This window comes from Anser brachyrhynchus (assembly GCF_964034855.1).
Source record: "Anser brachyrhynchus genome assembly, chromosome: 1".
Classification (NCBI taxonomy): Eukaryota; Metazoa; Chordata; class Aves; order Anseriformes; family Anatidae; genus Anser; species Anser brachyrhynchus.
Genome location: NC_137694.1, coordinates 104959842 through 104974666, shown reverse-complemented (window position 1 = coordinate 104974666; position 14825 = coordinate 104959842). Strand labels below are relative to the sequence as shown.

The 14825-nt window shown below is 47.7% G+C and overlaps 2 protein-coding genes across 3 annotated transcripts; one reads left to right on the top strand and one right to left on the bottom strand.

The window, feature by feature from the left end:
- Positions 1-7: 7 nt before the first annotated feature.
- On the top strand, positions 8-4765 carry LOC308191664 (homeobox protein NANOG). Of its 2 annotated transcripts, none has more exons than XM_080584315.1 (5): positions 8-122; positions 1169-1284; positions 1460-1728; positions 2464-2553; positions 3001-4765. In XM_080584315.1, exons 2-5 carry the CDS (start codon positions 1203-1205, stop codon positions 3415-3417), a joined length of 858 nt encoding a protein of 285 aa, XP_080440441.1. In that variant the 5' UTR covers positions 8-122; positions 1169-1202; the 3' UTR covers positions 3418-4765. The 2 variants fall into 2 exon arrangements, with proteins under 2 accessions (XP_080440441.1, XP_080440440.1); XM_080584314.1 differs by having other exon boundaries at positions 21-122; positions 1033-1284.
- LOC308191675 (homeobox protein NANOG-like) lies at positions 4619-14609 on the bottom strand. Its single transcript, XM_080584333.1, has 4 exons — positions 14295-14609; positions 11537-11811; positions 10413-10502; positions 4619-9944 (listed from the first exon to the last, which is right to left on the bottom strand). Exons 1-4 carry the CDS (start codon positions 14473-14475, stop codon positions 9582-9584), a joined length of 909 nt encoding a protein of 302 aa, XP_080440459.1. The 5' UTR covers positions 14476-14609; the 3' UTR covers positions 4619-9581.
- Between the last annotated feature and the right edge of the window lie 216 nt (positions 14610-14825).

Genomic DNA, 14825 nt, shown 5'->3' with positions numbered 1-14825 from the left:
CATGATGACTCAGCTGGGGTGGAGGAGATATATGGAAGGAAAGGAGGCCCATTTCTATTATCTCTAGAAGATTATTAACAGTGTACTAGCCTAGCAACTATTCCCCCTTCCTTTGGGTACAGGTAGGTGCCTGTGTCCTGTTTCTTTCACTGGGCAAGATGGGGAATTTGATGCGTCATGTGCCTTCACTTCTACCTCTCCCTGGAGGTTTTCCAGGTTTTTATAGTTCCTGGGCAATGAGATCATCCCGATAAACTTTTGATTTCCCTAAAGGAAGTGATAATAGTTTATTTGTGGGGTGGTGTTTGTTGTTGGGGTAGGAAGGAGGAAGTAGCTTAGTTTCCCTGAGCAGACTGTAGGCCTTGGCTTTAAGTGCTTAAGACCTATAAGACTCTTTTATAGGTGTACAGCCCTCAGCTCCATAATTCCCATCTTTTCCTGGTGTGTAGTAAAACCAAACTTTTTTATAAGCTCTGACTTCTTTAAAAAGCTAGGAAAAAAAAAAAAGGCAAATGGCTGAGGAAAGCAGCTTGAGAAGTACCACATCTGTGTCCCTGCAAGACGGGCCGGCCTGCCCCAGCCTTGGGTCAGCAGCTGGAAGAGCTGGGGAGCAGTTCATCTTTCCTCGGGCCCCCTTCCCCGCAGTACAGGGTGGGCGCTCAGGGGAGTCGCCCCCTCCCCTGCCCCCAGCCCGCATTGACCGGCGGGGGGGCGGAGTGCTTATCTGCCGGCCGCGATGGCTGCGATCTGCAATGCAGACGCGAACGTGCCCCGGGGGAGGCTCCGGCCTCCCCTCCATTCTTCCCGCTCGGGTGGGGGCCGCTGGGGAGGCGTAGGTGGGGAGAAGGAGTGTGAAACGTGGGGGCGGGGGCGCCTGCCCTGCCCTGCCCGACCGGGCCGTCGGGCCCCGAAGGTGGGCGCAGGGTCCCCGCAGGGAGGGCTGCGCTGCCCCCGTCCCTCAGCGCCCCCAGAGCCACTCCCCCGCAATCAACCGGCTTTTAACATGACAATGGCCGTGACCGTCCCTTCCAGCCGAGGCCGGCCTGGGGAGGACATAAAGCACCCCCCGGCCCCGCCTAATGGGGTATCTGCGCGCTGGGGGTGCCGGCCCGGCCATGAGCGCCCACCTGGCCATGCCGCCTTACCCGCCCCACGCCGGCGCCCTCAGGTACGGCCACTACTGCTGGCCCTCCGCCGGCAGCATGGACGGCGCGGCCGCCGAGGAGGCCCCGGCGGCGGACCTGCTCTCCCTGCCCGCCGAGCAGAGGACGCCCAGTCACCCAGGTACGGCCGGGGGGGCGGCCCCGGGGTCCGCCGGGGGCTGCCCGCTTCGGGCGGGGGCCGGGCAAGGCCTCCGCGTCCCGGCAGGGCACCCCTCGCTCCCCGGCATCCGTGACCCTTTCGGGAAGGTGGAGGTCGAATTTTAAGCGCGACTGCTCACTGCTTCTTTCCTCCCCAGATGCCTCTCCAGCTTCCTCCAGCTCTGGGACGCTCGTCCAGTACACCCCGGACTCTGCCACCAGCCCCACCGCGGAGCGCCCGTCTCCCCATCCCAGTTTCCAGAAGGCCAAGGAGAAAGGTGAGGGCGGAGCGAAGAAGGCCAAGAGCCGCACAGCCTTCTCCCAGGAGCAGCTGCAAACCCTGCACCAGCGGTTCCAGGCCCAGAAGTACCTCAGCCCCCATCAGATCCGGGAGCTGGCAGTGGCCCTGGGGCTCACCTACAAGCAGGTGAACATCTTGCTCTGAGCAGCTAAGTTGCACCCCTGTTGTGGAGTGATCTTGCTAGCGCAACCAATTGTTGTTTTGTTGGTTTTCTTTTTTTCTTTTTTTTCCCTCTTAGATCCCCAGAGGAGTGTTTTTAATTATCTTACTTATCTGATTGCTTATATGAGAGAGTAGAGGGTGTGAAAACTTATGACTCAGTCTTCCTCTTAGTTCCTGCACTATCCACCCACTGTGTGCAGGTGTTCGGAAGCAGAGGGCAGTGCCATTTAGTCAGGTTACTGCTCTGTATGAATGTATGTTGCAATATGAAAACACAGATACTTGGCACCGCTCTTCTTATACGGAGTGGCACCCTCAGTCTTTAAGAGGTGGTCTTTTCCTTGCTAGCTACTCACGTGTGACTGAGGCCATGAGTCATTACTGAATCAGCACTGATCTTGTCACAGCAGTGAGGTGCTGCTGCTGCTGTACAAGCAATGTTTCGGCAGTTGTCTTGTCTGGCCTGTCTTTCAGGAAGGGTTTTTGGTATGTCGAGCATGAAAGATCCCATGCTGACCTGAGCGGTAAGTGTGCTAGTCTCAGTTTTGCATCTACTGATGCATAAAGTTAGCTGCTGAAACTATGCACTATATGAGGACCCAAGCAGAAACTATTGTAGAAACTAACACATCTTTAGGATATGTACTGAGATTCAAATAAGAATGAATTTCTGATGTTCTATGTCCTCTTCACTTCTAGGTGAAAACATGGTTTCAGAACCAACGGATGAAGTTTAAACGTTGCCAGAAGGAGAGTCAGTGGGTGGAAAAAGGGATGTATCTGCCGCAGGTGAGAGAATCGCCCCTTCCCTGTGCTTTATTTCCACCAGTCAGGGATCCTCTGTTCTGTGTTGAAAAGTGCATCATGTCTAAGACAGTTGTGTTTCTCATCTTTACAGCACAGGTTTACAGGTTTTACAGCAGCATCTATTCTAAGCCTGCCCTGGCAACTGACATAACTTTATCCACTTATTTCCAGGTTAAGAATTGGCCGGAGAGGGCCACCAAGGCCTACTCATGCTGTTTTTATTCCCAGCATGGCGTTCCCAGACATGTTGGTTTGGGGATTTCTAACTTTAGATCTTATGATCTCCGCTATTATATATCTATAGTGAGGATGATGTGGACTGAAAATAACCGATTTTGGAAAGGGTGGAAAGGAGGACACATCTAGAACAATGGGCACAGTTGGTGTGCCTGCTCTTAACTACTGAACAGCTGTCTCTGTCTCTCCTAGAATGGGTTTCATCAAGCTTCATACCTGGATATGACCCCCACGTTTCACCAGGGATTCCCCGTTGGTGCCAACAGAAACCTTCAGGCTGTGACCAACGTGCACCAAAATTACAGCAGTGGCCAGACTTACGGGAATGGGCAGAGCCTGTACCCATTCATGGCTGTGGAGGACGAAGGGTTCTTCGGAAAAGGTGGGACAAGCTGCAACACCCAGCAAGCCATGGGTTTATTAACTCAGCAGATGAACTTCTATCATGGCTACCCTACCAATGTGGATTATGATGGCCTGCAGTCAGAAGACAACTACAGCTTCCAGAGTACCTCTGATAGTATCACACAGTTCTCAAGCTCTCCTGTACGGCATCAGTACCAGGCCCCTTGGCATACCCTGGGGACCCAGAGTGGTTATGAGTCTTAGACCAAAGTGTTTTTTTTTTCCCTCTTCCTGTTTTCTGTCATGGGGTTTCTAGGGTCTTGACTCAGAGATCCAGTTTTTATTCCTTTCTTTTGCCCCTCCTCAATTCCTGCTTTTACTCCTGGTGGGGCTTAGCACCCTGCTGTGTTTGGCTTCTTTTCTGTTTAAAAGAATTTGTCTGTGCATAGTTAACCCTTGGCTAAGGGTGTTTCGTGTGTAGATGGACAAAACTGCATTCATGGAGGGGAACGTGCAATGCTACAGCCAGGAGCAGTGGAGATGGTGAAGGTTAATGTTTACTGTCCAAGACCTACTCTGCTGCCTCTTTAGTCAGTGATTCTCTGATCCTTGCCCTGTGTTTTGCAGCAGGATTTTGCTGGAGAAGACTCTTCTTGCACTTCTGCAAGAAATACCCACTGTAACCCAGCATCTATCTTGCTGTCTTGCCTTCGTTTTTTTGATACCTCAGACAGCTCATAAGTTCATCTGGCTCCTCTCATCACTGAAAAGCTAAAAGATCATCTGATTTCAGATGGCTTTGATCCAAAGTTACTTTTCCTTTCCTCCTCCTGGAGAGGTCAGCACCTGTCTATTCCTTGCCTGGTACCTTCCTGTGTACATTAGGGCAATTGAGAGGAGGAGTAAAAGAAAGAAAAGTGGAGAAGAATATTTCCCATAGTTGAAATGGAAATTTCCTCCATAGTTTCCAGAGCTGCTAACTTCTTTGTGCCTGTCAAATCATTCACAATGGATCTCTGGGACTGTTCCTATGCAGTTTAGATCTTGCCTTCCTTAATCTTTCTGCTGAGATACTGTTGGTTTGTCCCAACCTGAATATCGCAGCAGAGGGTATCCCAAAGTGCTATTTCTGTTTGAGGTGGTAAGAACAGTTTACTTACCTGTATGTCATGGTTCACTAGCACTTCATGAACACAGTGACAATACCATGGCAGTTTTCTCAGGGGTAGAGATGGCCAGCTACTTAAAGGCATGCTAGGTGGTAGAATTGTAGAAGCCTGTCTGCCACTGCCCAAGAATACAAAATGAGCTGGCAAGAGTAAATTGTAAAAGCATAAATAACTTTTGGTATTTTTTGTCACTAATGCACATTTTTTACTGCAATCCTGTGTTTTAGCGTATGCATGAGGATTGTGTGTCATAGCTAAACTCACTGCAAAGGAGATGAATATTTGTTGTGTTCCAGTTTCATTTTACTAAGTGTATTTTCTTGCAGTGATCTTGAGCATGTTCTTATGGTATATGCATGTTGTCTTTTATTACTTTGCATCTGCTTAATGTTTTTATAAACTTGTTTGAATTGAAAATAAATGACTTTATTTTAATGCCTAAACAGTGTTGCCAGCTTGCATCTTTCACCAGAACAGCATTTTAAGGGAATGGTGGTTCCTTTCCTCTGGAAGCACTGAGGAAAGGAGGGAAAAATCCTGTTGTTTCTCCCAGAAGAAGTAGGAACCAGCAGCTGCTTAAAGGGAATAGGTCACAGGAGTCATCTGCCTTGACTTCAATAAGCAGGTGTGTTGCCTAGTGCAAGGGGGATTCCAGGAGTAGGCAACTGGGTTGCTAGCAATGATTAAAACTAACTTTAGGTATGAGGGATACTCAGTTCAGTTGGGAGTTAGAAAATGCTTTTGGAGACTTTATATCTGCCTGCTTCTGCTGCTCCAGGTATGGTCTAGAAGTATTTCCTTATTCAGACTGCAGCCCTCTGGGGATTCCTGTCCAAACTTTATGCATACCAAACTAATATTTTTTTATATAAGTAACTGAATCCTGCCTCCAGCACTGAAACAAAACTTGCTTCCTTCCATTCTTTGCCTCAAGATTATTTCTTGCTCCTTAGCAACTGGGAGCTGGTACACATGGGGCTCTTGCACTGGAGCAGTGTTAGCAGCTGGCAGTTTAGAGGCTCACTGACCCTCTTCCTGCTCAGTGAGTTTCAGCTGGCTGTCGAGCATTACTTTTCCTACATGCTTATTAGCTCAAACGTGCAAAACCATCTGTGGCTGAGGTATGCAAGCTTCCATGGACAGTAGTGCTAAGGGGGGAAAAAAGCACTGGTCTGTCTTCAAACCCTTATGTTACTGCTGTATTAGTATAGGCAAGCTCCTGTTAACGGCCATAGTTTAAACTAGCAAAAGCGGTCTGTTTGGGTTCAATTCCAGGCTCCTTAATTTACAATATACCACCGATGCTTTTCATCTGCCTGAAGGGTAGTTCAATATGTATTTCCACTGAGCACAGGAGGGTAAAATGGCAGCTGACTGCTCAGACTGCCACAGGTCCTTGGCTGTGTAGAACCCGCTTGTTTGTATGGGTGCCAAAGCATGTGTAATTTCCTTTTGCAGTGCTGTAAATCTCTGCTTCCAGGGCATAAAGTAGAATATGTGCAGGAAGGTGAGGGATTGGATGTCTGAGGCTGTAGGGAAATAAAGGCTGAGTTGTATGTGTATGAGCTGCTGACCTTCAACAGCAGAAAAAGGCAAATCTGGCCAGCAAGGAGAAATGGCAAGCTTATACCACTCCCTGTATTACACAACAGATCCTTCCAATTCTGACTTGAGTCTTGTATTCTAGCATGTTTAAGATGAACTCTGGACACTGCTCTGGTAACAGTGTGAATTTCAATGATAGCATTGCTTGAAAAAGCAGACCTGAACCATGCATCTATAGAAGTCCTAGCTACCATGCATTTCATCTTTATTTTTTAAGGTGCAAACCTAAGGTCTAAGAAATATACAAGATACACAAGTCTTTGTAGAAAGATAACAGCAGATGCTTGCTACAAATTACCTGTAGTGTTTTAGTATGTTTTTCCTCCATGTTTCTGCCCCAAGGGTAAGGAGGTGAGGGTGCTAGTAGACAAATAATCGCTAGTAGATGTCCTGCAGAAATAGGTGAGATTGTTCTCAGCACACCTATTGCTTAAATAGCTCTGGGGCTGGTTGCTCTGCATGCTGTGGTTTTGTTACTGCATTTACCATGGAATTGTTCTGCAGAAATGGAATGTTCCTTCATGGGTACGTTCTTCCCTTGGTTGCTCACCCCCCAGGCTGCGTGCAGGTTTGGCAAGTGCATGTAGTTGCAGAGCTAGAGGGAAGATGCAAAGTGGCTGTTGGAATTCTGGAATGTGGGCTGGGAAGGACCCAGGATCGGGTAGCTGTGGAATGACACTGGACTTGGTCTTTTCATGCTGCTGGAGGTCTGTTACCTTGACATGCTTGAGTTACCCCAACTTGCGAAACAGCTGCACAGGTAATTGCAGCACTACTACCAAAAGTAGTGGAGATATAACTAATCCCTCGAGACTGGTATTTCCTAACAGGTTTATAGTAGCTCTTCAAAGGAAGTAAGTGCATATCAAAAAAAGCCTTATCTTTGTGGGATGCATTACATCTCTGCTAGCGCTGCTGCAGCTTCTTGTGGCTGTGCTGTGTAAACTTCTGCAAACATGATTCTTTGACTTCTGCAAACATGATTTGCTTGCCAGCAAACCTTACTAGGATCAAGCTGTAAGCTCACATGGAGTGTTGAGAACAATCTCACCTGTTTCTGCAGGACATCTAACAACAAATATCTGGCTGCTTGCATCTTCGCCTCCTTGTGAAGTTTGATATGTATTACAGCATCTGGGAGTAAGCTGCACTTTCAGTATCTCTGCAGTGCCAATGCTCCAGTTTGTTGAATCCCATCCAAACTGAACAAATTAAATCTAGTGCAAGCTATGTAGGCTAGGTTTTATCTCCTAATTTACTTGGTCCCAGCCTTAGCTGTCCTATAGGCAAAATACCAAGTAGGTAGTGTGGTGCAAGCAACCTCATTCCTTGCTCTCTCTGTCAATGTGGCCTGCAGCTATGTTTTACAAGCTACATATTTCTTCTGAGTGGCCCATGAGCAAGGGCTCACAGCCCTGGTTATCTCTGCAGCGCAGATAAAAGGTGTGACCTTTAATAGGTTCTTCCCTACAGGCATTAGTAAGTGTTATATTTAGTCATCCAACTGCCCTGCATGACTCAAATGCTGAGCTACCATAACTTTGGAAATTTTCAGTAAAGCATTGGCCCACATCTCTTGCTTGGCCCATCATAAGTAGCCAAAAGCATCTTAACCAATACTGGGCACGTCAAGAGGCACAAAGGACCCAAAATCATGGCACTGGACTTAAAAGCTTTTCCTTTCTTGTAAGGGCCATGTTACCTTTATGCCTCCAGGGTTTTGAAGAGCACTCTTGTGTCATACCTGTGGATTTCTTTCATAAAAAAAAGACTAGAATTAATTTCTCATGTTTAATGGAAGTTCTGCTGCTCATGCACAGGGCACGTCTCTAGCAGCTGGGCTGTATCTGAATCACTAAATCTTTTAAATATCACAACACTGGCCCTGCTGCCTGGGGTGAGCACTAAGATGCAGGCGAGTGAACCATTGCTAGAACCAAACCAAAAGTGAACCATTGCTAGATAATGAGGAAAGACTCAACTTTTTCACCTACAACTGCGTTTATTAGGATGGTATGGAAAGGTTCCAGATCATATTCATGTCAGTACCATCGGGCTAACTGCAAAGGAGCTGATAATTGATGTTATTGTACTGTGCCCTGAGATGTTAACCAGCATCTTAATGCTGGTTTTCAGTTAAGCAGACCCAATTGATCCCCACCCTTCTGATGGTGTAGTGGTTGAAAGAACAAGTCTTTCTCGAGCATAAGCACTTGGTGAGAGCAGGACAGATGTGGGGTGTGGGACTGTGCTTCAAAATGAAATGAAATGATCTGAGTCAAAATCGATCTTCCAGAAGGCCCTATTTTTCCCAATTCATCCAGTTTACAGTACAGCCCTATAGACAGTGTAGCTGTACAACTCAAAGGGTCAGAGAGTGGCTACATGACGGAATGGGGGTAGGAACAAACAACCGTGAGGCATAGAAAGGCAAAACAGCAGATGGCCACACATATTATTCCAGTGTCAGACAACAAGTACTTTCATCTTATACTTATTTTCTTAACCGTGACAGCTATTTCACATTAAGATAAAGTCATTTTCATCAGAGTCTGAGAGAAAACCTTTGACTCAGGGAAGTAGGACCCTGCTATGAAACATACTTTGATACACACATCCGTTTTTAGATACTTTGATATCCATGTGGTATTAAAGTTAGAAATGATGGTACCACAGCATCTTAGTCTGGTCCCATTATGAAATATTGCTGGGTAGGGAAGATTTTTAAAGTAGGTGGGGGTTACCATTCTGGCCCTTTGACTCTAGATATCTGGTCTTGCCAAGAGCTATGAAGCTGATCCACTGATAAAAAAGGAAAAATATCTGTTTGTAGTTTCAGATTCAAATCAGTAATAACAATAGAATATGGTTGCTATGGCTAATTATTCTGCATCTGGGTTTCACTGCCTGGTTATAATGAGAAAAAAAAATGCAGAAAAACACATAATCCACCTGAAAAAGTATTTTATTTGCCAATTAAATGCACTTTTATTTTTTCTCAAGAGGAGATAAGGAAAGATAGAAGAATGAGCTTATTTATCATTTTGATGCTTATAAGATCATCTCAATACCCTCTCTGCAAGCAACCTGTCAAATCTCCCTTCATTATACATTTCTTCACTTCTGTGACTTGTGGCTAACCTACAGAACTGGTGGTCTAACCATCAGATGGATGCCTGTTGCGTGACAACAGCTTATCCACTGTCAATGAAAAGTGTGTGACTAGCACCTCTACATACAGCCCATGTCTTTGTGTGTTATGTATATACAGCTGTACAGTGATGTGTGTACATGAGGTCCCCAAAGGAATCTTTGCCTACTCTGAGATAAGGTTCTGAGGTCCATAATTTGGAAGATCTAGGAGACAGTCTAGTCAGCCAGACCTTGGGCATATCAGGTAAGGGAATTTGGCTATATTTGCCAATAAAGAAGGGTGTGTGCATGTGTATGTGTAAAGGCATATGAATGAAGGGCTATATGTACACTTATGTGCTAGCACCTGTGTGTCTGGGCATGCCTGCAGGCAAACATTTGGATGCCAAAATTGGTTCTAGTTACATGATGCCCCTGAGTTGGAAATTACATGAATAATGAAGGAAGAGATGAGAATAAGATTTGCTTGCAAGGTGCCCAAGTTCCCCACATGCACAATGCTTAGGAATGATAGAGATGGTAGCCAGCAGTGGTTGGGAATGATGCCCCCATGGGGGCTGAGTGGTGAAAGTTATAGCCATCACCTGTCTTCGTGCCCGGATATTCCACACTGCCAGGACAGCTGTGATAAAAGTCTACTTTGTGCTGGGCAATGAAGCCCACTGTCTGCTGGACGCTGCAGGTGCCCCCGCCTTTGCCAAAGACTCCTCCATCCTCGCTGGTCACAATCGTGTAAGCATTCTGCCCTGCTCCGTAGTGCTGGCAGGGAGAAGGCATTGTTTGGATGTTGCTGGCTGCATTGATCGGGTAGCCCTGGTGGAATTTGGGGTGCACATCCAGGTAAGTACTTGGTTGGAAGCTGTTCTGAAAAGGAAAGACAGTGAATCAAAACACAACATCTTACACTGGTGTCCACACACCTGACACAGAATCACAGAATCATAGAATGCTTTGGGTTGGAAGGAATCTTAAAAATCATCTAGTTCCAACCCCCCTGCCATGGGCACAGATACCTTCCACTAGAGGGACTTCTGTCCCTTCACATTTCACATTGTTTCTTGATCAGCAGCAGTGGGATGGCAGGGCAAGAAGAACCATATCCACATCCATAGTTCAGGAATGGATACACAGTCAAATGCAATATTTAATATGCAATATTTAAGGAATACAATCATTCTCTAGAAGCATGTAAGTTGCATAATCAGCCCATTGCCAGGATACCAACAGAACGTTGGAGAGTCATGCCAAGTCTGTGCCTCTGTGCTGAACAAATCAGAAGGCATGGTATGCTGTACCGGTACCTATACGGTTACATTGTCCACGTGTTCTTACTTGCGTGAGGCACTGAGCCCGAGCAGTCCACAGGATATGCTTCTGGCACCTTTTCAGCTTCATCCTCCTGTTCTGGAACCAAGTCTTCACCTAGATGGGGAAGGAAGAGCAGAGAAAATATCAGCAGCGAAGAGGGAGTAGTGACTGTTATCAGATTTACAAGCAACAAAGAATCAGGGGAGAGTGGTCAGATGGCATAGATATATGGGGAGCAGCAGACAAAGCCCTTTAAGTGTTCCCTGGGGTTATTGCTAAGGGAGATGTCCGTCTAGCAGCCTCAGCAGGTGGCTAGTGCATCTGCATGTGGGGAGGGGCTGGAGGGGGCAGCATTATAGCCCCCTGACAGTTACAGTTGTGACATACAAACTCTGCAGCCACAGACAGCAATGACTGCTGCAAATTAGACCCACCCTGGTCTCCGTAAGCCCCCTGCACTGCAAGAAAAATTCTGAAACACTGTTTCTGCAGGAAACCAGTGTATACTTGTGAGCAAAGTGAAACACTTGCTTCTTGTATCCTGTAGTTTCTGGAATTCAAAGCTCCTAGCTAGGGTGAATTCCAGACCATTTTTCCCCAGGGCTGTGTCTGGGCTCTGAGAGCAGCCATTGCAAGGATGTTGATTGAAGGAAATAGCAGACTGTCCCGCCAGCCCTGTCCCTGACAGAACCAGTTCGGTATGTGGGTGCCTGTGTGTGCATATACAGTGCATATATAAATATTTTAGTCACAGGGCATCCAGGGACATCCAGGCCCTTGTGCTTAGTTCTGATATCCAAATTCCAGGCAGATTTTGGAGTTGTAACTTCATGTAATTATATGATTACATGGTTTGTTTGTAGCAAACAGCGTATTGATAACTGCATTTGTAATTCTACTGCAAGTGTTGGCAAGAGTCCCCTTAAGTGACCCTTCACTGGGGAGGCCCAGGTCAGATGCCACTGACTCTCCTGTCCCCCAGAAGTGCTTCATGTATCTGGGGACAACTAGGCAGGGCAGTGACCGGTATGTAGCACCTTTGCCTCTGCCCTCTGCTGGCGACTTGCTTTTCCATCCTGCCACTGCTTTATGTGACTATTCAGCCACTGTGTAACAGACAGACCATGGGTCAAAGCCTCTGTGTTCACCTGCTGGTAGGTGAGCCCCAGGGCCACTGCCAGCTCCCGGATCTGGTGGGGGCTGAGGTACTTCTGGGCCTGGAACCGCTGGTGCAGGGTTTGCAGCTGCTCCTGGGAGAAGGCTGTGCGGCTCTTGCCTTTCTTGACTGTCCCCATGACATCATCTCTGCCTTTCTGAGACCTAGCAGTAGGCTGTGGGGATGAGGATGCTGAATGTGGACTGGTGGCTGAGTCTGGCATGAACTGGCTGAAATTACCAGAACTGGAAGAAGGCGGGGAAACTTCTAGAAATAAAAAAGACAATGGCAGAAGTTATATAAGACATAATGTACAGCTGAATGGGTATGAGCACATTCCCTACGTGTTATGGCATGAGATCACTACTCCTTGTCCACCTGAAAGAGGCCTTCTTCAAGCAGAGGCCTGTGTCACACTTCTACCTTCATGGATCTGTGAGACCAGACAAGCCTACTGACAGTGAACAGTTTTCCAGCTCAGACTTCCAGGATGTCCATGGTTCCCTTTCATCAGGTGAAAAAGCCGGAGCACAGAAGAAAGAATGCTGCACATTGGCTCACAGTGTAATTATCCTCCTTCAAAAGGCCCCAGTAATTTCTCAGATTCAGGTGGGTTTAAAGAAGTCTAGTCACGACTGTAGATAGAGATTTGGGTTGGTAACTGGCCTCCCCAAAACTGTCTGCCCAGGAATCTCAAGGCACTTGACAGGCAAAGAAATCTCCATTCCCAAGGTGTATGTTGGGGCAGAACAGGCAATGCTTACTGCAAGGGGGGGTTACAGGTGGAGAGTATCAGAGCCAGACCTTGGATATCATATCACTCCAGTGGCTCCCACTGACAGACTGTCTCAGTGCTGGAAACAAATGTACAGATGAAGATATTTGGTAGGGAGCCCTATGTCAAGAACAAAGGAGAGAGATTTGACACGGAGATGGGGTAGGAGAAAGGAAAAGTGGGTGTGTGAGACAGGGGAGAAGACTCAGAAACCCTGTATTGGAGACATTGGGGACAAAATTCAAAAGTGCAGAGGAAGCTGTCTAAGCCCCTTCCCATTTGTCCTGTTAAAAGTCCTAAGGGGGTCTCTGCTGAAGGACAAAGCTAAGATAAAGATCTAAAGGAAAAACTTCCTAAACAAGCTGGGCCACTTTTCTAGACAAAAGCTTCCAAGATGCAAACTCATTCAGGCTGCCTGAATAGGAAAATGTTAACAAGAGAGATTACCCCCAGCATCTTTCTGTCAGGTGCCTGGTTGCTGAGGCCTGTGACAGGCTGAGATCTTCTCGAGACAATCCTGACTGGCTGTGATGCCAGTCTTCCCCCTTCCCATACCTGCAAGGATATATCTGTCCGTTTCGCCTTCCTCCAGCAACTCCTCTACAAACCCTTCTGCATACTGTATACCCTCTCTTCCTACTGACATTTCTGGAGAGAGGAGCTGCAGTGAATTTGCAGTGCAGTTTTCAGTACGCAGCCTCTGTCTACTGACCCCAGTAGCTCCCGGTCTCCTTCCTAGCCATCTTGAGAGCTGTAACTTCGGATCCCATTGAGACATCCTCCTCATCCTCCTGAGCACACATCCAACCCAAACCGCTGATACCCTCCCGAGGAATGGGCTCCTTGGCCTAAGCTGAGGGGTTACTAAGCAACACTAAAAATTTTCTGGGCTCCAGAAGGGAGGGCCGTGTCTGTGGTATCTTTTCCCTTCTTGCTCTCCTGACAGAGACACAAGCTGTCCTCCCAGGGCCTGCCATTCCACAAACAGCTGTGGAACAGACACAAACACAAAAGCTTAAGACAGGCACAACTTCCACAAGCCCTTGGCTTATGTAGGCCTTTGCTTCCAGACCTGGGCTCTCTCTGAAGAAAGAAAGGAGAGTGAAGGAGAGTGTTTGAACCCAAGTAGCCACTAGAACCTCTGCCCAAGGCTGTAGCTCTCCGTGGCATCTGACAGCTCGAAACAGGCACTCTGAAAACTCGCTCCTCTCTTCCCTCTCACCCATTGCAAGAGTGTTACCCTGTTGACCATACAGTGGGGCTGGGTGAAGATCTGATTTTATCAGACTTTTATCAGCTAATCTGTTGCCACTCACCAGGGTGGGAAAGGAACAGAAAGAATAGAAAATGTCACTGAGGTGGAGCGAGCCTGGAACTTTTTTCAGAGAGGGAGAGCTAAAGAGACAAGAGCACAGGAAGGTGAGGGGAATAGAGAGAGGAAAATGACAAACTGAAAGAAATGGAGAGGAACTACATTTGGTGTGAAGGGAACAGGTTTCCTGGCACAGTGATTCAGATCATGACTTGCCAAAGAACAAGCTTAATGAGCACATGAAGGGCACAAGGAGTTTGTAAGAGGCCAGGGGACTCCCTTAGCACAGCTACCTTTGGGATGTGTTACTCCAAAGCACATGACAGCATTTGTCTAAAAAGAGGCCCAGATATTCCTTCCCTGGTAGGCACAAACTAACACGAAACCATGCCTTTGCACTGTCTTAGCCCGGAGCACAGAACTGCCTGTACCTGAAGTCCCTGGTGAGGTTTAGGAAAACAGTTCACAGACACCAATGAAATACACTGCGTAAAGGTGAAGTGACAGCCAAAGACCATCCCTCTCACCTGCCACACGGCTTTTTGCCCAGCTCACGTATAAGAAATCCAAGGCAAGGAGAGAGAAAAAAAAAAAAGATCTGCTCAAAGTGGTTAAGCAAGTGGCTGAAGTGGGGCCACAGGTATCCTGACAGAAGCGTCTTACCTGTTGCCTGCCTGTGCTCTCCTGCCTCCGGAGACGGACTGACACCGGCCGCTGCCGCTGGCCCAGCCGAGGCGGGGACATGTCCTGCCTCCCCTGCCGAGCTCCAGCACAACTCCAGGTACCCCATGCCGGACCCGCCGGGGTAAGCCTGGTAGGGGGGCAGAGCCAGCTGAGCACACATGGGGGGGCAGGTGGAGGGGTGGTTCCCCTGCCTCCCAATAGATGCCACCTCCACTTAGCGGGCAGGTGTCACCGGCAAGCTGCGCTAGCCCCGAAGTATAGACAGGCAGATGCCTTTATAGCTCACTATCCCCTGCCTGGGACCGCAATATCTATCGTCGTCGGCTTCTCGAGGCCCTTTGTCATGCTAAAGAGGGCTGATTGGTGGGGTGGGGACAGAACAAGGCAGAGGGAGGGGGAGGAGGGGGCACACATGGCATCAGGGCTAAAATATGCCCCCTATGAATTCTTCCCATTCTGCAGGTCCCTCAGTCACACCTGAGCAGGTCTGTGATCCAGAGCCCCAGAAAA

Bases quoted from the DNA above. Each gene is read 5' to 3' on its own strand.
- LOC308191664 (XM_080584314.1), top strand. From the start codon at position 1,080: ATGGGGTATCTGCGCGCTGGGGGTGCCGGCCCGGCCATGAGCGCCCAC. The intron at 1,285-1,459 runs GTACGGCCGGGG...TTTCCTCCCCAG, and splicing joins GAGGACGCCCAGTCACCCAG to ATGCCTCTCCAGCTTCCTCC. The intron at 2,554-3,000 runs GTGAGAGAATCG...TGTCTCTCCTAG, and splicing joins AAGGGATGTATCTGCCGCAG to AATGGGTTTCATCAAGCTTC.
- LOC308191675 (XM_080584333.1), bottom strand. From the start codon at position 14,475: ATGTGTGCTCAGCTGGCTCTGCCCCCCTACCAGGCTTACCCCGGCGGG. The intron at 11,812-14,294 runs GTAAGACGCTTC...TTTTATTTCTAG, and splicing joins AGAGCACAGGCAGGCAACAG to AAGTTTCCCCGCCTTCTTCC. The intron at 9,945-10,412 runs GTAAGAACACGT...TTTCCTTTTCAG, and splicing joins GGGCTCAGTGCCTCACGCAA to AACAGCTTCCAACCAAGTAC.